Source organism: Zychaea mexicana (genome assembly GCF_025766255.1).
Source record: "Zychaea mexicana strain RSA 1403 chromosome Unknown BDB00scaffold_215, whole genome shotgun sequence".
NCBI classification, from domain to species: domain Eukaryota; kingdom Fungi; phylum Mucoromycota; class Mucoromycetes; order Mucorales; family Lichtheimiaceae; genus Zychaea; species Zychaea mexicana.
In genome coordinates, this window is record NW_026516878.1 from 21,487 (window position 1) to 43,186 (window position 21,700).

General features: G+C 43.2%; 5 protein-coding genes across 5 annotated transcripts; 1 reads left to right on the forward strand and 4 right to left on the reverse strand.

Moving 5' to 3' along the window:
- Window positions 1–97: 97 nt before the first annotated feature.
- Window positions 98–2,055, forward strand: BDB00DRAFT_880108 (uncharacterized protein; the record flags this gene model as incomplete). The annotated part of the gene is made up of 2 exons (XM_053127954.1): window positions 98–623; window positions 716–2,055. The coding sequence occupies 2 exons, from the start codon at window positions 98–100 to the stop codon at window positions 2,053–2,055; spliced, it is 1,866 nt and encodes a 621-aa protein (XP_052972442.1).
- Window positions 2,056–4,135: 2,080 nt separating this feature from the next.
- Window positions 4,136–4,919, reverse strand: BDB00DRAFT_934411 (uncharacterized protein; the record flags this gene model as incomplete). The annotated part of the gene is made up of 2 exons (XM_053129152.1): window positions 4,136–4,753; window positions 4,839–4,919. Coding segments are annotated over 2 exons (319 nt in total), but the record flags the coding sequence as incomplete, so codon positions are not given.
- Window positions 4,920–6,683: 1,764 nt separating this feature from the next.
- Window positions 6,684–7,217, reverse strand: BDB00DRAFT_862655 (uncharacterized protein). The gene has a single exon (XM_053126088.1). The coding sequence runs from the start codon at window positions 7,067–7,069 to the stop codon at window positions 6,704–6,706; it is 366 nt and encodes a 121-aa protein (XP_052972444.1). The 5' UTR covers window positions 7,070–7,217; the 3' UTR covers window positions 6,684–6,703.
- A 4,864-nt stretch (window positions 7,218–12,081) lies between these two features.
- BDB00DRAFT_862659 (RNA recognition motif 2) lies at window positions 12,082–13,116 on the reverse strand. Its single transcript, XM_053126089.1, has 6 exons — window positions 13,068–13,116; window positions 12,866–12,994; window positions 12,605–12,726; window positions 12,455–12,496; window positions 12,218–12,363; window positions 12,082–12,136 (listed from the first exon to the last, which is right to left on the reverse strand). The coding sequence occupies exons 3-5, from the start codon at window positions 12,721–12,723 to the stop codon at window positions 12,258–12,260; spliced, it is 267 nt and encodes an 88-aa protein (XP_052972445.1). The 5' UTR covers window positions 12,724–12,726; window positions 12,866–12,994; window positions 13,068–13,116; the 3' UTR covers window positions 12,082–12,136; window positions 12,218–12,257.
- A 7,510-nt stretch (window positions 13,117–20,626) lies between these two features.
- On the reverse strand, window positions 20,627–21,682 carry BDB00DRAFT_746268 (uncharacterized protein; the record flags this gene model as incomplete). Its single annotated transcript, XM_053118545.1, has 1 exon — window positions 20,627–21,682. A coding segment is annotated over one exon (1,056 nt), but the record flags the coding sequence as incomplete, so codon positions are not given.
- Window positions 21,683–21,700: the final 18 nt, after the last annotated feature.

The window sequence follows — 21,700 nt, forward strand, 5'->3', positions numbered from 1 at the left end:
AAGGAGACGAAACGTTAACTCGATTCCCGCCACCACCTTTTTTCTTTCTCTCCCTTTGTCCTGAACCCTATTTTTCCCACGGCCGGCTACCATCAACATGAATAAACGGAAGCAGCTTGAACCACCAGAAGATATACGTGAAGCAAAGCGACCGGCATACTCCAACGCTCTACATGATCAGCAGACTATGAGGGCACCTTCGCCTAGTACCAGTTCTTCTGGGAATGGGCACGACAATTCAGACAATGTCGCGATCGGCTCGCGGGACAACACGACCGAGCCACCAGTTCAAAACGACCATAGTCAAAATAAACACGACTTTATCAATTGCTTGCCGGCCGACGTGGTGAGCGACATTTTATCACGATTGTCATTTAAAGAGCGGCACAGATGTATGGCCATTTGCAAGGCCTGGAGTGCTTATCTTTCATCTTGGCAAGGCATGTGGCGAGAAATTGACATTTGCCTTGAGGAGGGCGCGTCGGATGGTTGGCTACAGTGGATCCCACAGTTTGAAACAGGTCACAAGATCAGACAGCTACGTTTCTTTGGCAACTCAGTGCAGATGAAAAAGGCATTTGATGCATTAGAGCAAAGGGGACACAACCGCATCCAGTCATTAGGTTCGTATCATTCGTTGCTCTTTCTTGTTGTTTGATACGCAACTTCTGATAGCACCGACCTTTCATCACATTTGTCATTGATAAAACTACAGTGATCGGTTCATTTTATGCGTGGGATACGGTGGATATTTCGCCGGCAGAACAACAAAGCTCGTTTTCCGGATTAATGGATCTGACAGGACCGAGTCTTGTCAACCTCGAGTTTCGGAATGCATATTTTCCAGCCGACGTTATCATGGACCGACTCTTTCCTGTGTGCAAGCGGCTAAAACGGCTTATCTGCGAAATGGAGTATGATAGTGGATCCCCGCCTCCGGATTGGTCGCCACCAGACAATGCAACACTTCCTTGTCTGACCGAACTGCTCTGGTCAACGGAAATGGTTCTGCCCTTGGATAAGTTCTTGCCTCGCTGTCCAAACTTGCGATCGTTGACAATCGAATCCTCGGAATTCGGCGACACGCCCATTCTGCGGCGATTGGACGAGCTATGTCCGACGTTGCAACACTTCTCTTGCACTGACACAGAAACCATTGGCAGCCTCGACCAGATAAAGCCATCGTTTGCTGCGTCACTGAGCAGCAACAGCAGTACCAGGAAATATGGTAAAGGCAACGATGGGCTACGCTCTATATACATTGATCAAGTGGAAGCGTTGAAAGACGACGACATCATACCCCTCATCCAGCGCCATCATGACACTCTCGAATACTTATCCATCCATTCCGACGCACAGTTGAACCGATATTGGTCGACCATTGCAGAACTCGGCACACGACGATTAACCACACTGGATCTTAGTCATCGTGGTCCAGCCGACCATCTAAGCAACATGCTTCTTAGTTGTCCGTTGCTCGAAGATGTGACGTTACACTACCCAGTTACTACCCAGATCATGGACGCACTTGGCCAACTCAAGCAACTAAAACGATTGAAAATACACGAAGGATCGTCTGATGCAATAGAGGGTGCTCTACAATTCGCTCAGTCATGCTCTTCAAATGGTGCACTAGAAGCTGTCAACTTTGCTCACTCAAGGTTTGTAACGGATCATGTTCTCACGCTACTGGGAAGCATTCGAACACTGCGGACGGTGATCGTGGGCGACTGTCCGATGCTGACGACGCTGGGCATTACACAATTTATTGAAAAGGCGGACCACATTGAAAGATTGGGACTCTATGGTTTGCATGCAGTGACAGACCAAGTGATGGAAGCAATAGGTAATAATATGGAACGCATCCAGCAACTGGACATAAGCAGGTGCAGTTCTGTAACGGATCGAGGGGTGGAGCAGCTAATCTCTACTCGAAAAGCCACCGGTTTGAAAAAATTAGCTGTACAAGGTTGTACTGGTATTGGGGAACACACCATCTATATGATCGAGAAGGAGTTGGGCCTCACCACACCTATATTTGGCATGCTATATTAATAGCAATAATAAAAATAACCTTTTTTGCAACCAGGAACTGCTTGTTTCTAGTTGGCCTCGCGTTTCTGACTCTTATCTTTTTGGACCTTTGAAATACTGCTCCTGCTGCACTGGATACACACGAATTGATACATGCTATCATACCGATCTTTTTCGGGTGGGGCGGGAGCATAGAACGCTCGGCATCGAAAACATTGCGCGCTGAGTATAGTTTCGTTTACATCATGTCCCTTTTGTCTCACCTCATATGGTCTTAAAACGTAATATTCCATAAACAATATGAGTAATAAGTCATCGAGTGCTGCATATGCTCTTTTTCCTTTTGGCTTTGTCTCAATATCGTATCTCTTGAAACCTGAAGATATATATTCTCATGTAGAAAATGATTGGTTTCCATGACTCTACAGGCTACCCAGGCAGAATGCGATCCATTTACCGCCAGCTGTGGTATTGAGTATACTTTCGCCTTGATGTTCGAACAACAGCGATCCATTTGACTTTATCCGTGCTATAACTAGAAGATGTAGCGCTGATAGCTCACAACAAGAGTGAGAGAAGACAAATTATTCGCATTGTCAACTGTCAGTTTGCCCTCGTGAGTGCGAATTTACACTATGTATGAAATTAAAAGAAACAATAAAGACCGAATGTAAAAAAAACAATTACTACTTAGTGGCTGCTGGCACAAGCATAAGTCTAAATTGTGCAAATAAATCTTTATTTCTGAACACGTTAAAATCATTAGTGGCTAGCGAAAACAGTATCATAGAAAGTCATCGGATTGAATGTTTTTTTTTACCGCTGTTGATTCTTTTGCCTTAAGACTGCTTATATCATCGTCGTACCCCTAAACATGGAAGATACACATAGAAATTCTCCGAAGAACCATGTGGGTGCGATCCCTGACACTTTACGTTACCAAGCCACCGCTTTTAGTTATCTTTCAACAAGAAAGAGTGAACATGGATTGCAGCGATCCAATGTGGGTCGCACCTTTCATGCGCTCATTACCCGTCCTAAACGGAAGGTGTAACTGTGCGCTATCTAACAAGGTTGAACAAGAGATCGAATATACGATAGGCTGTTTTTGTTGGTCGTAACTAAGTAAGAATGTGGTGCAGGAGTACATACACACACCATGCTCCTCTGTTGTTGTAGCACACCGAAATGGGTTTGCCAACAAAAGAAATTTTCGAAAAATTTTAAGAACACGGATGGTCTCTATATAGCGTATTACTTTTGATAATGAAACGCGAACGAACAACGTTTCAGAGCCAATCGATATTTGGGATAAATAATATTATCATACATCCCACGTGCGAGCTGGTTCTAGGGGACTAGTGGCTAAAGTCTAAATTTGTTGCTGTTGTTTGTTATGTGCCCTATTAATTTAATGCGCAATCGTATAATAAAAATTGGTCATTTTCATCATGTTAGCAAACATAATTCGGAATATACGTCATCCGGCACGTATGTGATGGCTGTGAACAATTGTTGTTGTCTTGCATGACACAACATGCAACAGCGGACTATACCCAATCCCTCTGGTGGTAATCGGAGAGCTGGGGTCGCTTTATCTGATTTGGACACATCCGGCTTTGGCAAGAGCATAATGAACATAAGGTTGCTGCCTGGAGACAGCTGCATGCTCCATGGTTACAGGGTCGCTATGCTGTGTCCGTTGTTCGTGGTCACATGCTGCCATGGAGATAACCCTGGTAATAATAACTAGGACGCTTATCAACATGATGGTCTTTGTGTACAATGAGGATCCTGGACTGGGAAAGGAGCCATGAAGCTCCGCTGTCATTCATTGTTGCACACACAGTTCTCTCTGTTCAGCCACATGCAGCAAACGCTAAGTAATGCGTTTACCGATTAGGCCCTGTCCGATATCCTTACCTGCAGTAATGTTTGCCGACGGGATGATCAATCCCTGTGCAAGCTGTTTATCTCTCTCTCTCTCTCTCTCTTTCTGCTATCAAAATTATTTCTGAGCAGGTGTGCCGATCGATACTTGGAAGTAGAAAGGAAGCACCCCCAAAATTTTTGAACTGGATATCGTGATAAACAATGAACGTGTTTTGCTGTAGATGAGCTGTTGGTTCGTTTATTATATACGGAGTATCAAAACTTCCAAAAAGCAGGGAATACTTGATGGTAAATTTACAAAAGAAAAAAATGGACATTTCATACAAGCAATAAAAAAGTAACAAGGGGCAGGGAGTTGGATTACGCATGAATGGAAGGGAAAAAAGTAGAGTAGTTAAAGTAGTAGCAGCAGCAATAATAATTCCTCGACCATAATGAAGAAAAGAGAAGAGAGCGTGCTTTTTGTTCTATACAAGAAAAGAAAGAAAGACAATGGAAATAATAAAAATAAAAGCATATACATCCGCAAGAAGAGGTTGCTAATTGATCAGGATGGATGTACTAGCGAGCGGCGCGGCAGTCTAAGAGCTAGGGAGAGAATGAGAGTAGTATATGTTGGATGAAGATGAAGATGATGTGATGATAAAATGATGAAGATATGTAAAGAAGAAGACTAATGTAGTAATAGAGAGAGTTTTGCAGTAGGGGTATATAAATCGGCGAGTGTCGTTGTCGCTGTTGTTGTTGTTCAGGTGTAGATCGGGTGATCAAGATCACGGATGCACCGGACAATGTTCTGATCGCGCATGTCAGTAATCCAAGCAACCTTGAGAACACGAGAGAGAGAGAGAGAGGGGGGGGAAGGATTGAGAAAGGAACTTACTTGTCATGTGGAGGCGTGAGCCGCATACAGCGCAGTTGCCCGAGGACTTTTGATTCTTGAGGGATGAGGTACAGTGCCAATGCTTGGTGGTCTTGACGTGGTGGCACATTTTTTAGTTCTTGCTGCTGTTGTGATTTGTCAGGAAAGTGTATGATGGACGATGTGACCTATGTACGATGTATTATGCAAGGATGCGTGTGTTGTTGATTGTATGGATGCACAAGAAGTGAAGAACACAGAGAAAAAGAAAGAAACGCGGAAAGAAGAAGGTGGCTATATATAGTGAGTTTGGTCGAGAGTTCTGACAAGCAAGCAAGCAAAGCAAGCAAGCAAGCGTGCCCTTTTGTGGTACGAAGCTTATCGTTTGACCCATGTTTTCATACAATTCCTATCATCATCATCATTTCAGCACCAGAACTAGAAGCTAAACAAAACAACAAAAACAAAAACAGCAGCAGCAGCAACAACGTGTATTGTGTGCTGTCCTACGCAGTGTCAGATAATGGCCATTTCTTGACAAGCTTATCGGAGCACAAGTAGAAAACCCTGTTATTTATGTGGTGTATTTTGAATGCCTTTTCCGGCCAACAAAAGGGCTCCTAATGATACTGCAGCGTGTTCTGCTTCACGGGTCGTACTGCTGCAACACTTCTTTAACCGCGTTCTCCTTCGCTCTTGGCATGTCCAGACATCTTTCCATTCCCTCTTTCCAACAGCTGCTCACTTGCCCGGCCGGTCCTGTTTCTTTTGACGATAAGCTTTCTTGGCGGAGAGGAAAAGGGGGGCTTCGTATTTACAGACTTTCTTTTTCGAACGGCAAAAATTGCAAATCAGACGAGTCATCCAGATAAACAAACGGCAATCCTCTCATGATTTAGGCACCCCTCTTTTTTTATTTGTTCGGCGTCGTCTTTTGCATATTGAAAATCAGATAAAACGAAACTACGCGTCTTATCCAGCAACGTGTCTTTCTTGGATCGTAACCGAAGAGTGAAATGACAGGGGGAGCCTGAAAGGGCGCCTGTCTATATTTCTTTATCACTCGGAAGATTCCGACAGATAAGGGCCGACAGTTTACTATTATAGTAGTCCCGAGAGGATCGCCCCACCTCTCTCTTTTTTGATTATACAACATATCAATCACCATCCGAGAAAAGCCAAGGTTGATTTTTCAATCCAGAACCTTGGCAACGTATGAAAAGCGGGGGTCATCCCTCAATCACCTCATTTAGTACCGCTGTTGAGTGGTCGCGAACTGCATAGCGTTATCAGATATCGGGGGCAAGAAATAGCCACAGCAACGGATATAGTGCAGTTAGTACAACTTACAGCGTGTCAAACCTTCTTTTTGTGCCGTGTAATTCAGGACCGATTGCCTGAACGCGCTTCGATGGACCTTTATATTTATCTAATTTCTTCGTGAGAACATAATTGCAGACAAGCGTATGTAGAGAGGAATTGACTGGCGAGGGAAGGAAGACCAGGGCTGATCGTACATAGCGCGATATATTCCGTTCCGCGGATGTCAAAAAGAATGCAGGCAGGCGACTACAAAGTGCTAGTAGAGCTGCCTAATGGTATCTTTTATTATTTACACGCAATCACAATCAGATTAGTTCAGCTACTATTTGTGTGTGCAAAAGCGCTAATAAAACTTCGTCAATGTGTACAAAACAAATCGGAGGGAACGTTAAAAGAGGGGAGAAGGAACTGAAAGAAAAAGGACCTCGGCTTGGACTTTTCCGGCATAGATTAAGCCGCGCGACAAAAATGTTGATGCGAAATCGCCATTGTGTTGCCAGCCGACGAGGAACAAAAAATAGTATCATCAGCTAATCAAAGGCGGTTGTTGACGAACGTAATCGCGAATACAGTAGTCGCCCGCCCACCTAATCAAGTGTGATCATTGGTGCTGCCATTGTTGTTGTTGTTGTTGTTGTTGTTGCTGCTGCTGCAGCTGTTGTCCGAAAGTTCTGCTTCCAGCTGCTTTTTGAAACGTTCCAGTGCGGCTCCCAGATCGTCTTCGCCTTCAAGGTACTCAATCAGCCCCAGTTGCGCGAGTGCATGTGCTCGAAGCAGTTCGTCCTGTTGTTGTCCAGCAGTCGCTCCTCTTCTTGATGCAGCTCTCGCAACTTCCCGGCTCTGTGCGCTCGGTGCGGTCCCCATGGCCAATTTCGCGTCGCTCTCAAACTTCCTTATCTGTGCTTTGAGCATCGAATTTGCGTTCAGGGCGTCATTCAATCTTTGGGTGAGGGTCATTTCAATTATCACCTTATCCACCTGGGTAGTAACAATAATAGCAGCCGCATTGTCATTGTTATGCTTAGTATTATCAATGCTACTATTATAGCTACCGCTGCTATTGTTGTTGTCGCCGTCGCTACCTGTTTTTGGGGACAAAAGAAAGTGATAGGCTGTGAGTCATTATCGTCGTGTTTTGTTTACTGTAAATAATTATATATGCTTACTCGTACCCTTTGTTCCCTGAAGCTCCGATGCGATGTCGATCTTTTCATTGCTTCTAATAACGGTAGTAGGAGAAGCGGTGCATTGATCGGAATTCTTAGCAGCAGTAGAAGAAGCAGAATCGGCCATCGCGTTTACCCGGCTAGCATGCTGTGGGCTGTAGTTACTGTTGCATAACTGTGCATTTTGGCTGCAATTGGAATCATAATAATACTGCGGCTCGCTGTTGGCAATAGCAGTACTCGGGTGCATGAGGTTTTTCCGCTCATAGTCCCATTGCTGCTGCTGCTGCTGCTGCTGCTGCTTTTTTTGCCACCGCTCAGTGTCTTCTGCTTTCTGCTGATTTTTCGAGTGTTGTAGCTGCCGAAAAGGAGTACTCTCGTGTGGCTCCGTACCTTTTGTTGCTCCTCTTATGTTGATCGTGCCCTCAAGACAGTCGTTGCTATTAAGCCGGTTATATTCATCATTTGCTGCCACGTGCTCTTTCTCCTGTTTCTGTCTGGCGTCGCTCTTGGTTTTTGGAACTGCAGACTTCCATGTATTTACGCGTAGCACAACATCATCAACGCCTGCTAAATGTGTTTCATCCAAGTTTTTTGCTAACTTTGCTTTTGGACGATTGTCCCAAGCTTGACTACTGGTCCCATTTATATTGCCCTTTGATGGTGAACCGGTTATCGTTTTGGTAATACTGTTAGTATAATAAGGAGACGATCCTAGATCAGGCGTCGTGTTTGGAGTGTTTGCCCCAGAATTATCACGGCAGCTGCTAAAAGAAGTCTCGCCGTCGTTGTCTTCATCGTCCATGTCGATACTGGTGCGTAGTATTTTAAGGATTCCAGGCACGCTCATATCCATTTCTCCAACTGCAGCAGAACATGAGAAAGGACGCGGTGGAGGCTGTAAAATATCGTCGTCATTGTCGTCTTCCTTTCCTGTTTCCGATCTAGTCTTCGATGCTGGTATTACACTGGTGGATGCTGCATTTGTGATCGTGGAACGTGGGCGGCACTGCTGCTGCTGCTGCTGTAGATGTATCTGTTGGTCAAAGCACGGAGTCGATGCTGATTCAAAGAAAGGATTATGGCTTCTTCTCCTATTGTGACGCTTCACCGACACACTGGAAAAGGAGAAACGGTTGCGCCACCGTGGTGTCTTGTCATGTTCGCGTTTTTCGGGTGGTGTTGTGGAGGTGTGTAGCACGTTTTCTGAGGGAAAGGGCGACGATGTAGTGGGCGAGGAGAATCGGTCTTGAATCCGTACAAAAAGCTTTTTCATGGTCATCACGAACTGTTTTGTGTATGAACTGTACTCTGGAGGCAGAAGAAAGAAAGAGAAAAGAAAAAAAGGGGGTGCGGACTAAGAGAGAAAGAGAAAGAAGATGGTAGTGTAGAAAATGTTTGTACGCATGTATGATAAAGGAAGGAGAAGAGCAGTAGATGTGACTTTTGCTTGCTTTGAGCATCTATGTTTTTTTTTACCATGCTATTAGTTATCAATATCAACTACCAGCACTACCATAATGCGCATTCATTGTATGCTGCGTACATGCCATTATTCATACTATATTATTTATTGCTGCAAAATTTAAGGAAGGCGCCTTTCCATTTTGCCTCGTCTTCCACCATATTCATTCGTCCGAGATTGTTCTTTCTTTTACTCTCCCCCATACTCCGCCCACGTAAAAGACTTCTTCGTCTTCTCCTTTTTTTTAGGTCAAGTATTTTATGGACTTGCCATAGGCGAGTAATTAAATCGATTATTTCAAGTGGGAAAGCGGAGTGAGAATAACTTTCTTCGTTAATGCGTTTGTGTGGCTCCTTTGTATAATAGCTAACATAACGTCATGTAAATAAAACACGATGAACATGTGCATACTATTTCTTAACAAACAGCAGAGTAAAAAGTACTTACTTTACATCTATCATATTGTATAGTTAGAATAAATAGCAATAAAAGCTTAACCGGCGCCGTAAGTCTGCTGCATGATGGCACCAAGAAGTACTATTTGAGTTGGCTTTTTTATAGTAAGTCAATGCCGCTGCTGTACGATCATAAGTATAGCATCATTATTTAGTGTTTTTAACTATGTCGTATTGTGCTCGCCATGCGTCGTCAGACAGTAACTTACAACCGTGGAACTCTTTGCTAAATGATGCTTTTCATGCTTTCGGCATGAAAGGTATATTTATACCCTGATCTTGGTAGTTACAGTATGTTTCTTCTGTTAATTGATATATGTCACTTTAATCTTTACGCATCCAATTGTATTTGCTCTTACATACACAATAGCTGCTATATGATATGAAGAGGTCTATCTAGACATATCGTATTTTGTATCCGATCAATTTTATACATATCTCCACAGCATCGAAAAACTAGTAATTCCCTCGGCTTCCGTCGTCGTATTCCCGATTTCTTATTTTACCTAGCAACAGCTTACTGTATACAGTCTAATACATATATTGTTTTGTATAGAAAGCATACTGAAATTTCATCAGGTAATCATACTGAAACGGTGTATATAAACTAGGATTTATGTATTCAGCAAAAAGACTCTGCTAGTTTTCTATTCTGAGCTTCAGTTTTATAAAGATACTACGTACCGTGCAGTTACTTCTGTCGGTAATGTAGAGCTTGAATAACTGCAAAATGAACAAAAACATCGCCTACCTAGCCGTTTCAAAAAAATCACGGAAACGGATTTCGGAAATTACTTTCTCCGAACGGTTAATCATGTAACCGAACCAAAATCCGATTGATAAATAACTATGAAATTACTACTGCTATGTCCGCACGCACACTATATAAAATGACACGCTATGTACTGTAGCCTTTTCTGTTATATTATCTCAACTTCTCTACCTGCATTATGTAGAAAAATGGTTTTTTTTTTCATGGAACCTTCCATCCCTGGACGGTTAGCATCATTCCCTTGCAGTGTCCATGCTGATAAATCCAACCGGTATTTCTCTCATAATAGTCCATTCATCATCTTGCTGACAATAATAAACTTTAGCCAATAGCTTGTGATATTTAAAGTCAATCCACATCAATATACAGTAAATTTTTTCACTGATTGGAGCGAAGATAAGCCTGTAGTATCGTGCTGTAAACCAGGCTGTTGTTATACTACACAGCCACTTAGTGCGTAGTATAGTGTCTCTGGTGGCTGACTTGAAATTCCAAAAAAACTGTGGGGGGAAGGAGTTGGAGCGTGGGCCTTACCAAAGTTGAAACCTCTGTTTGATCTTTAGTCACCATGCTGCAGCGAATAGCCACTCCCAGCTATATATACTTACTCCTTGTGGTCGCCTTGCTTTTAGTTCTCAGGATCCAGTCTATAGCACGCCATATTTTAATGTGACATATCAGAACAACCCATCGAGAAACGTGCGGAAAGAAAATCAGTTGCTATACTGGGAATTCTTACGTCTCTTGATAGAGCTCAGAGTAGCCATGATTGCCTTCTTGGATCAAATATATACACTTCTCGTTGGCAGGCGTACAAAAAACTATTTAGCCTTAAAAGGAAGAAAAACCACGTTCATTCAGTGTTTTTCTACGTCATATATTCACGTATGTGTGTGTAATTTTTCTAGACTCAAATGGCAGCACAACAGCAACAACAGCAACAACAGCACTATCAACAGCCAGTACCACCTCCAACGCAGCAAGTGCAGCCTATCCCGCCTGCGACCATGTCATAACAACCACCACCACCACCAGGTCCACTTTCATCTACCGCTGGTGTTGACCCTCAGCAATAACCACAACAACAGGCAGCCATCACAGATCCTGCTGCTGCATTAAGCCAGTTGGCGTAGATCTTGCAGAGCCAACAACAGCACCAGCAACATCAACAACTGCCATCTTACCCACCGTCTTCGGGTGGATGGAATCCTGACCATACGCCACAGTAATACTGATAAACTGATGACACAAGATGTAATGTGTTGTTATATATGTGTAGAAATGATATCTTTAACCTTGATGATAAACATGGCATAGAAACAAACAGTGATACTTACGTATATATCTTGTGCTCAGCCGAATTACTCCTGTAGTTAATTACATGTTATGAGACCTCGTCCCTAATACAGTTGTCCAGGACCGCTTGTTTCAAGTACGGTGAATTTACACCATTATCATGACGTAGTAGTCGGTTATGGGATTGCTCATTTATATTTCGGAAGCTAACAGTTTATTATAATCTTCGACCTCCCCTGACTTGGACTATCTTAAACCTTCGGTATGCGTGCTGTATACGCACAGGCCAACGGTTTATCACACTCAACGTTAAAACTATCCATTTAAGGAAAACAGAAATCGGCAAAGGACGTTCGAAGCGATTCCAACCATGACTACCCACCCATTGCAGCTATCACTCTCAAAAATCATATTCCAAGACCGTCTCATGGATTTACGTTTTGGCCACCCAAAAGGCTATGTAAGCCCCCTAAATGTTACAGCCAACCTTGCCTTATCTAAGCTTATTTTTACGTGCCACACTGCATGAACAATGGTCTCTTTCTTTCTATTAAAGTAAAAGGATGATTTATTTGTTTGCACGTACAGTAGCTCTTTTATTTTATACAGTGTGACGCTATCCTTCTATCGCTCACGTATTCCGAAATTCTATTTGACGTTGTATCATTTGCCCTTTAGAAAGAAAGCTCTAAGCCAGCTGGATGTACCTGCTACTGTATACATGGAGCTACTAATCCAACTAAATGCTATTCGTACTTTTCAAATTGTATAAGCAAAGGTATAACTGTATTTTTATTTTTTTTGTAAATTTTTTAAGTATGAGGAAGCTATTTAGAAATACATTTGCGTTGTGTCCGGTTCCGGGAAGGGCTACATCAAAACAAAGCACCAAAAATGAGTTAGAGCAGAACAACTAACAAAAGCACGTGAAAAAGAAAAAAGGAAACTTGCCTCTTCTTGCCCAATAAAGCGGCCACTCGTGTAAAATATTTTAGGTCTGCATGACCGTTGAGTAGCGATACTTTTCAATCAAAGCGACCTTGCCTTGAATGTTTGCGTACTTAGTGGAACATCGCTTATCTGAGTTGGATTGGTTCCTGTTTGTCATTGATGTTGAGAAATTGAGTACATTAATTTTTGGAAGGTGCAAAAGGAGAGAGAGAGAACAAGCGATGCGATAATACATACCAGCGTTTGCCAATAAACTTTTCCGCGAATGTGACCACGAAGCTATTTATAGTACACGTACTCATATGTAATTAGTGGGACACTTCACTTGACAATGGGAGCAACGGTAATGTCAGCAGCAGCAGTGAAAAAATATAATGAAGCACTCACCCAACGTCGGAAAAGTTTATAAACGCATATCCAAAGTTGCGTCTGCGCTCTACGTTGAAACGCAGATACAGGAAATCGTACGTTCCTTTGTTTGTCGCGTCGATTTCTTCTTTCAGCATTTGCTAAACCAAGTATGAGATAGAATAAGAGAGAAAAGGTCCGTTAGGGATTTGTCGAAGATTAAGCATAGTATGTAAGCACAGAAGATGGAGATGGATTGCAGTGACAATGAGAGGGTTTGTTGGTGGGGACGAAACCTACTTGGGTATACGCGTGTGGTATGTTGCGTATCAACAACGTCGTTCGCGTATCCCCTCCTAATGTTGGAATTTGGGAGCAAAGTACGCAAAGACAGTCGGTTCAGAGAGAGCAAGAGTAAGAGAGACAGAGCTATCAAAAAAAAAAAGAAGAGACTCGATCGTGAGTAATCAATAGCACAGTCGTCATCATCTTTGACACACACCATGTACACTCTTGCTTCTCTCCTCCTTTAAAGCAGTAACCGGGCGAGGCCGAGGAGGAGACGGCTATAGAAATGAAAGAAAGCAAGAGATTTGATCGTGAGTCGTCGTGATACTTCTTGACAGACATGCACACTACCACACGCACGGCCATGCGATGGATCCGTTGCTAGCTAAAATGGCGAGCACAGAACTTCAAGGATGGGACATCGTCTTTGATAATGCTTCACGCGAGACCAGAAAGATGATATCTCAGGTTGTCGAAGCAGGTGGCTCCAGGGCTATCTTCTTGCCACGATGCTCTGATTTGAACGAATCACTTAATCCTGTTGAGTGGTTTTTTTCAACAGTAGAGCTACGGTGTAAGCGACACAAGACCAGTGTGGATGACCCCAATGACTACATCTTCCGCCGATTAGAGCGTGCCATTAGGGATACGCAAGCAATCGATCTCAACACCATCATCCGCGGTAAGAGCTTGGATTGCGACTGCAGCATTTGCAGCCTTTAAAAGCCGTCATTACATTCCTTTTCTCCATTCATTCTGTCTATAATCCCTCTTCTGCCTCCATTATTTGTCTCCGTTCTTTATATACTGTATCCATCTCTTCGTCGTTGTCTTTCTTGGTCTTTATGCTCAATTTTTTTCGTCACTATGCTCTATGCTTTCATTTTTCCTGACTTGTTCACTATGCCTTCTTCTATTATTTATGTATCTCTTTGCCCGCTTCCCTTTATACTTTCTTATTCTTCAAGCCCGTAACCTTTTATGCTAGTACTTCCCCATGCATTGAATATATGTCTCTATGAATATATACTTTATAAAAGAAAAAACGATTGATTGATTTTGGAAGTGTAGTGAAAAGTAATCAAGAAAATCTACAAACAGAGATATAAAAAAGGGAAAAGGGGTAGTATCGGTTTTGAATTTAGAGGTTGTCCTCACGAGCAAGGCAGCGGTCAAAGTATTCGATCGAGTGGTCAATATAGCCAACGTAATCGCGTGGTGTAACTTTACTAATTGCCATCGCCAATCGATCATCTATATCCTTCATCTGGTCTGTGTTGGTATACTCAGACTGGCTGTCCCCTGTATTCTGATGCTGTAGCTGGTGCTGGATGTTAACGCGTCTGAAGCCGAACTTGACCTTTGAGAAAAATTCCTCGATGGATTTAGAAAAGGAGAATAACGTGGTAACAGGACAAGGCGATATCCACAGTCAGCCACCTTGTTGCGGATATATTCTGCCGTATGGATTGCTGCATTGTCACATATAATATTCCAACCCTTGCCTTGAAGGTTTCTTTTATCGAGCTCGTCCATTACCATGGTCAGAAAAGCATAAAAGTCCTGGGTTTTTGTTCCGCCTCCTTTTCCTCCTTTGTTGATCTTTGTACATATCTTGACAGCGCCAGTGTAGCTAATGGCTGCAAGCATAGAGCGCGATCGGGCATACATCTGTGGAACGATAACATGTGCTATTTCCCCTGCAGGTGCCCATGCATAGTTTCGTCGCATATTTGCCATGAAAGATGCCTCATCAACAAAAACACTGTTGAGCCTATAGTCGACGATGCCGGTTTGGATATTATCAAGAGCAAATACGACACGTCTATCCTTTGTTTCTTCATCTGTGCGGCGTTCTGGATAGATATGCGCTCGTTTGATCATGATACGGAGCTTGTTTACGAGATGACGGTAAATTGTTGAGACAGCTAATAGCAGCCCAAATTTCTTGAAGTACAATTCCTGTAGCTGCTCCAGAGTTGCAGTGTTGATTGTTTCGACGGTCTTTACAAGGAACTTGCTTCCAGCTTCTGTGATCTTTGATGGTCGTGTCTTTTTGTGTTTGACAGGCTTGGCGTTACCATCTCGTGCTTGGAATCGAGAATCATGATCTCTGATGGTGCTCGCTGATAGTCCTAACATCTCGGATGCCTTCTTGGTCGCTCCACACAACTTCAAGAAAAGAGCCCGGTATTTTATATCTAACGAGTGCGGCACATTTTTGCCACATGCAACTTTGGGTGCATTAGCTTGTTTGCGGCTACGTCTGGCAAACTGTAAAGAACTGATATCATCTTCATCAGCATCCGTTAGAGTGACTGTCGCGTCGATCGAACGCAATTGATGCTCATCATCATCAACTTCATGGCCGTCATCAGAATTGCTACTGCTGTCCTCGTCAGTATCACTGTTAATGCCATCATTCTCCTGCCCAAGCCGTGTAGGGTCGCTAGGAAAGCTGTCAATTTCGTAACTGCCCAGCTCCTCAGAACGGACAAAGGTTACCTCTTCCTCCATTTCGATATCCTCGTTTGGAATCAAGGTCGTGCTAACTGTAGCAAGGTAACGAATGAATCAGAGAGATTGTTAGCCATGTACCTCCATTAAAAAAATGAGGTATACCAGGAGTTTCGGTGCTACTATTCAACTGCATCTGCGTCATAGCTTTTTGAATCAGCCGAAGTGACCGTCTAGTGCTCACTACTGGCTGTGGTTGTCGAGAGCGCTTTGTTATTGCTCTTGCGGTGAGAGGGACGTTGATTATTTTTTTATGTTGGCGTGATTTCATGATATAGAATACAAATTTTTTTTAGAAGAGGGGAAAAAAGAGGTGCTTAATGTTTATTGAAGTATCTTTGTATCCATAAAGTGTTGTTTGTAACACAAACCATCTCAATGTAAAAAAGTAAAAACACGGAATTGTAAACAAATAAGCTCTTCGTAAGTTCTTTAGAACTATTAACTTTACTCTATAATGATGTGGTATATACAAGCATTCTCATAGTTGACATCTTTTGCAACATATGCAGGTTTCTTCTTTATTTTTTCGTAGTAGCATTAATCATTATGGGAGACTTTATGGTGTTATGCTCATCAACTATGGCAAAGATATAATTGGATTGACACAAACGTCTCTTTTCATATTTATAGTTGTACCTGGTTTACTAAGGTGCTTTTTGCTAGTTGTCACTAAGCTTAGACGCTTCATTTTCGCGGTTAGGATGCTGATTTCATACTCATCAGGGCCCATTTTTGCTGCAAGAGCTTGACATCATCCGTAAACGAACGTAGACCAGCAAGCGATTCTTTAAGCTCTTTCGGCGAGGGCTCCTGTACTTTTTTTGACGCGCTTTTCCTGGAAGCTGAAGTTTTTTTGACTTTGTCGGTCTTGTTTCGGTTTATTCTTCCCATAGGATGTGCAAACGGTGAAAAAAAGCCCGTTCAATATATTTAAAAAGCTTTAAGTACCAGAAAAGGGTACCGACAGATACTTGTAATACATAGGCACTCGGATGAACACCAACACATCCGATTCTGGCGTCAAACGGCGTGAACTTATCATCACTTAACTCAGTTGCGAAATACTTGCTTTCCAGTTACGAATGCGAGATGCCGAATGCGAACAATGCTATTTCTCCTGTACGAAATTTGATTTTCTTCAGTGCGAATAATTAGTTAGCACCATAGCGAACTACTGCTTGCCCCATGCGAAAAATAGGCACTTCCATAAACGAACATTCGTACACCCGAGAACGAAAATATAGTTGCTCAGTAACGAACATCTTCTTGCCCACTACGAAAAAAAAATATTCCCACTTGCGAAGTTCGGACAACCCAGATACGAACAAGCTGTTGCCCAGATACGAAAAATAGCCAGCCCGTAAACGGAACCGATTCCGCGCCCGTTTACGAAAGCTGTTGTCCCACAAACTAAAAGCTTGTCCCACAAACCAAAAACCACCCACCCCCATACGAAAAATCTGCCACCCATATACCAAAAAATGCTCCTCCTGCATACCAAAAATATCCTCCAAAGTACGAAGAAATAGAAGGCCGACAGCGGTATCGAATGCAAAATCCTGTAAAGTCTTTTTGTCCCAGGGAAATATTAGCGTAGTATACCTCAAATTGCTACATACTCTTTCTTTTGAGCAGTGTCACTATTAAATTGAGCGCAGTGACTTCATATTGATTTAGCCTCTCAACTTTTGATGCGACACCATAACCCTTCGTCGGGTACCTTTATCCTCCTTACTGGGAGGATAACACTCTCATTAATTTAACTTGAATGCTACAGCGCACAAAATAGCACGATCATTTTCTATACAACAAACGCGTCAATGTTTTCCCGTATTTGTGTGCAGCGGAAGCAATTGCAGGAAATTCATGCATCGGGAACTTGCCTTCCCACGAGTCCTGTACAAACTCTTTACTCCTTCCCGTTCATTCTTTATCCATTCATGACACATTAGCAATAGGTTATCAAAAGAAAGGGCAGGTCTTTAGCTTTAACATGATACTAATATCATGTACAGTTACGACGATAATTGCGGCGGAATATTGCTTTGGAAATTGCCTAGTCTTAAAAAGACGATGCCAGGTTTCCCTTCCACCGTGTCTAAAACTTGTTTCTCCAACAATCGAATCTGAAACATGCAGTTGCGACAGTGCCCTCTTCTTCCTTCCTTTTCAAATAAACTGACTATGTTCGTCATTCAGCAAAGAAAGATTCATGTAGAGCAGAGCCGTGGCTATAGAATGATGCCAATATTGATACAATCCTCGAATTATAAACGACGACACTATAGCTAATAATGTAGAATGGTCAATGAAAAACGATCGTTTCTCTGCCGCACTGTTGACTGAAACATGCATTGTGCTCTTTCTTAATGTTGACCTCATCGCCTATGCGCTCGTTTGGCTATTGGACAACAGACAAATCACGCAATTGCCAAAGAATCTAATCGATTGTTCCAATTATTCACAACGAATCTTATATAAAAAGGTACGCGTACCCACCCATCCATAGTTCTTTGGCCTCTTATCTTCCGCTTCTTTCTCCTTCTCCTTCTCCTCCTCCTCCTCGTCACCAACTGTACGTATAACTCTTGGGAAACGGGATCCATCGCATGGCCGTGCGTGTGGTAGTGTGCATGTCTGTCAAGAAGTATCACGACGACTCACGATCAAATCTCTTGCTTTCTTTCATTTCTATAGCCGTCTCCTCCTCGGCCTCGCCCGGTTACTGCTTTAATGGAGGAGAGAAGCAAGAGTGTACATGGTGTGTGTCAAAGATGATGATGACTGTGCTATTGATTACTCACGATCGAGCCTTAACCAAAAATTCCCTTCCACAAAATAATTAGGAGGTCACCCGCGAACACATGGAGAGAATCGACAACAAGATTTTCAACGGCCGCTCCGTTAATACTGAAGTAAAGAGACTCATCGCCTCAGCCTCCTCCAACGCGAACCTGAGTCAAATGTTTGTCGGTAAAGTATAGATACACGTCTCCCATCTGTTTCTGATCTATTGACCTTATGATGACTAACATTGTTTACCGTCTGTATATGTTATATACATAAATAGGTTGGGCACCATACATTTAAAATCCAATAAAGTAAAATTGCAAATATAATATGTTCCTAGCATATACATGTATACGTTTAAAAGTTTTGGTTTTTATTTAACGTCTCTTTGAACACTGCGTCTGGGGGGGACATTTTGCTCGAGACAGGACTGAGGGGGTATGACGGGGTAAAAACCCTGTGTGTGGCACAGGGAAAAGGTTGTGAGTGAGAAGACTGAGTATCTGCTTTAGTTTAGCTGGATGAGAAGATATAGGTGTGGGAGATGTATAGTTGAAGACGTGCGAGGGATAACGTTATATGAATGGGGCTCTCTTTTTGTTTCTTTTTGTTTTTTTTTCTTTTTTTGTCTGTCTCTTTTTCAGAAGTAAACATACTAGGGCGAATATACTAAGAGGTAAAGTAGAAATAAGATGTTGACCTACATTGCTTGCGGAGGAGGTGGAGTGAGCCAATTTATCAATGCTTGTCCAGGAGTTGGATCTTCGTATTGTTGTTGGTTGCTATCTGGATGTTGGTGTGCGTCAAGTTCCGCTAGAATTTGGCAGAGTGTTGGCCAAATTTTGGTGAGAGCCTGTATGCGGTTGGACGATCGTGGTTTTGATTTCGGTAATTCGTTGAAGATCCAGCTGATGGGATCCTGGTGTAGTTGTGCAGATACATTTAGCCGCTGATGCATGCGCAAACAGTATATGGCATGTTGTTTGGTGTAATCTGGCGCGTGACAGCTTTTGCAGGCTTTCCTACGTCCACCTGGCAGCCATCCAATCCGCCATCGTATACAGCGACTTCTTTCCTTGCGAGTCATGGGTAGCCACATAACCGAATCGATGCCAAGTGTTGGACGACAACATTTGAGGAGTTTGGTGCGCGTTGGCGACAAACGGAGTGTATCAAGATTGTTTCTGAGGTATTGTCGGATGAGTTGTTTCAGGGCCGTACGGGAGAGATCCGGGAAAGATTCAGTGCATAGAGGGATGATTGGTGATTTTCGCTTTAATTTGCTCCAGTAGCTACTCGCTTGTGCCTCCAGTGCTGGTAGGAGTGTTGGAAGAAGTGCGTCCTCTGGTAGATAGGTTGCCCGATGTATGAATTTTGCTTGGAGGATTGCTATGCGTTCTGTCATACTGGGTAAGTTGGCGAGGTGACGCATGATCTTCGTTTCTGAGTTGGGGTGTGCGCCATATATCAGACGGAGGCATGTATTCTGGCCCTTTTCTAGGGTATCTTGTTGTTTTTTTGTGAGAGGGGTGATTGCTAGACCGTATTCCAGTTTCGGTCGTATAAATTGAGCGTACAGTCGGCTGGCCAACAGACGCGATAGGCCAGACGGTTTGAGGCCTATGTTGTTGAGGATTCGCATACTGGTGATTCCTGATGCGGTATTGTGTTCGATAAGCTGTTGTCCATCAAGAGAACCGCGGTTGTTGATTGGGACTCCGAGATATTTAAAAGAGGTTTCATTCGGGATTGGTGTATCATATAGTTGAAATGTGGTAGTTGAGTGTGTTGTTGGTTGTACAATCACACATTTTGTCGGGCTCCAACGGTATCCTGAATCGAGACTGTGTTGCTCACAAAGGTTCAGTAGGTGTTGCATGTTGTCGTCTGAGCTGATAAGTACTACGTCGTCAGCATATAGTAAACATGGTAGATTTGGTAATGAGCTGTTGAGCTGCTGGGTTGAAGGGCGTCCTCGGCGTCTTGGTGCTGGTGGTGGTGTCTGGAAATCATCGTCATCTTGGTGGTTTATTGATGGTGTAGGTGGTGTCAATTGGCTCACTCCTCCGCCGCTAAGCAATGCTGTAGGCTATTGATGTATAAGGAATATAGGAAAGGTGATAAAATGGATCCTTGTAGGACCCCAGTAGTAGGTGAGAAACGGGGTGACGCAGCATTGGAGATCACAACTTCGATAAGCACATCGTTGAATAGATTTTGTATCAATAAAAGGAGGGGTCGGGGGACATTGTCTTTCAATAGTTCCCAGATAATCGTGCGATCAACGGTATCATATGCCGATTTGATATCAAGGAAGGCTAATGTAGGTGTTACGCCAGTGGTAGCTTTATGGATTCGACAAAGTTCTTGGAGGCAGAATGCTTGGTCGAGTGCACCGCGTGCTTGTCTGAATCCTCCTTGGGCTATATCCAGGGGTGGGCTATATTGCTGTAGAGGCTCTTGGAGGCAATATTCCAGGATTTTCCTTAGTACAGATGTAAGACTTATTGGGCGGAAATTCGCCGGGTCATCGGGTGTGCCCTTCTTGTAAATGGGTAGTACTTGTGCTACACGCCATGCCTCCGGGGTATACGATCCCATCCAACATAATTGGAAGAGATGACATAAGAAAGGTGCAAGTGTCGCGGCGATAGGCTTTAGCATTTCACTTCGTACATGGTCGATTCCTGGGGCTTTCCTAGACGGTAGTCGTTCAATAGCAAGGGCGACGACGGCAGGCGTGATAGGACAATCGACTGTTGTCGGTGTTGATGTTGTATGGTTGTTAGATGTTGACCTTGTGTGATCATTTATGATTAGGTGACCGTCATAAACTGATGTAAGGTGTTGGGCCATAAGATTAGCTGCCTGTTGTGGTCCGTCTTGATGACTGAATGTCGGTTGTACTGTGCGGCGATGCCGGATTTTTTTGATTATTGCAGTTCTTTTGCTGTACTCCTCGGTCTCTAGTCGAGAGCAGAAAGTGCGCCATGTTTGCCTGCTTCGCTTTGTCATAGCTCTGCGTGCTCTTGCATCTGCCTGTTGGTGTTTGAGCCACCATGTCAGTTTATTCATACCATATGCACGTCTCCACTTCCGGTAACACAGTTCTCGGTACTCGACGAGGCGCTGAAGTTCTACAGTCCAGAATTCAGTGCTCGCTTGTCGTCCTCCAGTTGTTGCACCTAAGGTCGTATCTAAGGTCTCGTATAGTGTGTCATAAAATCGATCCGAGATGTCGTCGATGATAGTTGGCAGTTCTATACGTTGCGAGGTTTGGTGGGTGGCGCGTTTAATGCAGTTTTGCAGGTCGTTGTTGAGTGGTTGTAGCTGTTGTGCAAATGTTCTGGTGTAAGTTCGTCGAAAATCAGCGTCTGCAAGTTTACTGAGTCGCCATAATCTTCGATGATTCGCAGTTTGTTGAGTTGAATCCCTTGTGGTGAGGCGGTCAGTCTCATAGCTGAACTGAATCATTTTGTGGTACGAGTCTAATGATAGATCGTCGAAGATAGTCATTTTGTGGATTTGTGCAATTTT

What these genes read in the sequence shown, in the direction of transcription:
- BDB00DRAFT_862659 (XM_053126089.1), bottom strand. Translation starts at nt 12,723, where the DNA reads ATGCTGAAAGAAGAAATCGACGCGACAAACAAAGGAACGTACGATTTC. An exon ending in ATAAACTTTTCCGACGTTGG is followed by an intron (nt 12,497 to 12,604) that starts GTGAGTGCTTCA and finishes TACTATAAATAG; the next exon opens with CTTCGTGGTCACATTCGCGG. An exon ending in AAGTTTATTGGCAAACGCTG is followed by an intron (nt 12,364 to 12,454) that starts GTATGTATTATC and finishes AATGACAAACAG; the next exon opens with GAACCAATCCAACTCAGATA.
- BDB00DRAFT_862655 (XM_053126088.1), bottom strand. Translation starts at nt 7,069, where the DNA reads ATGACCCTCACCCAAAGATTGAATGACGCCCTGAACGCAAATTCGATG.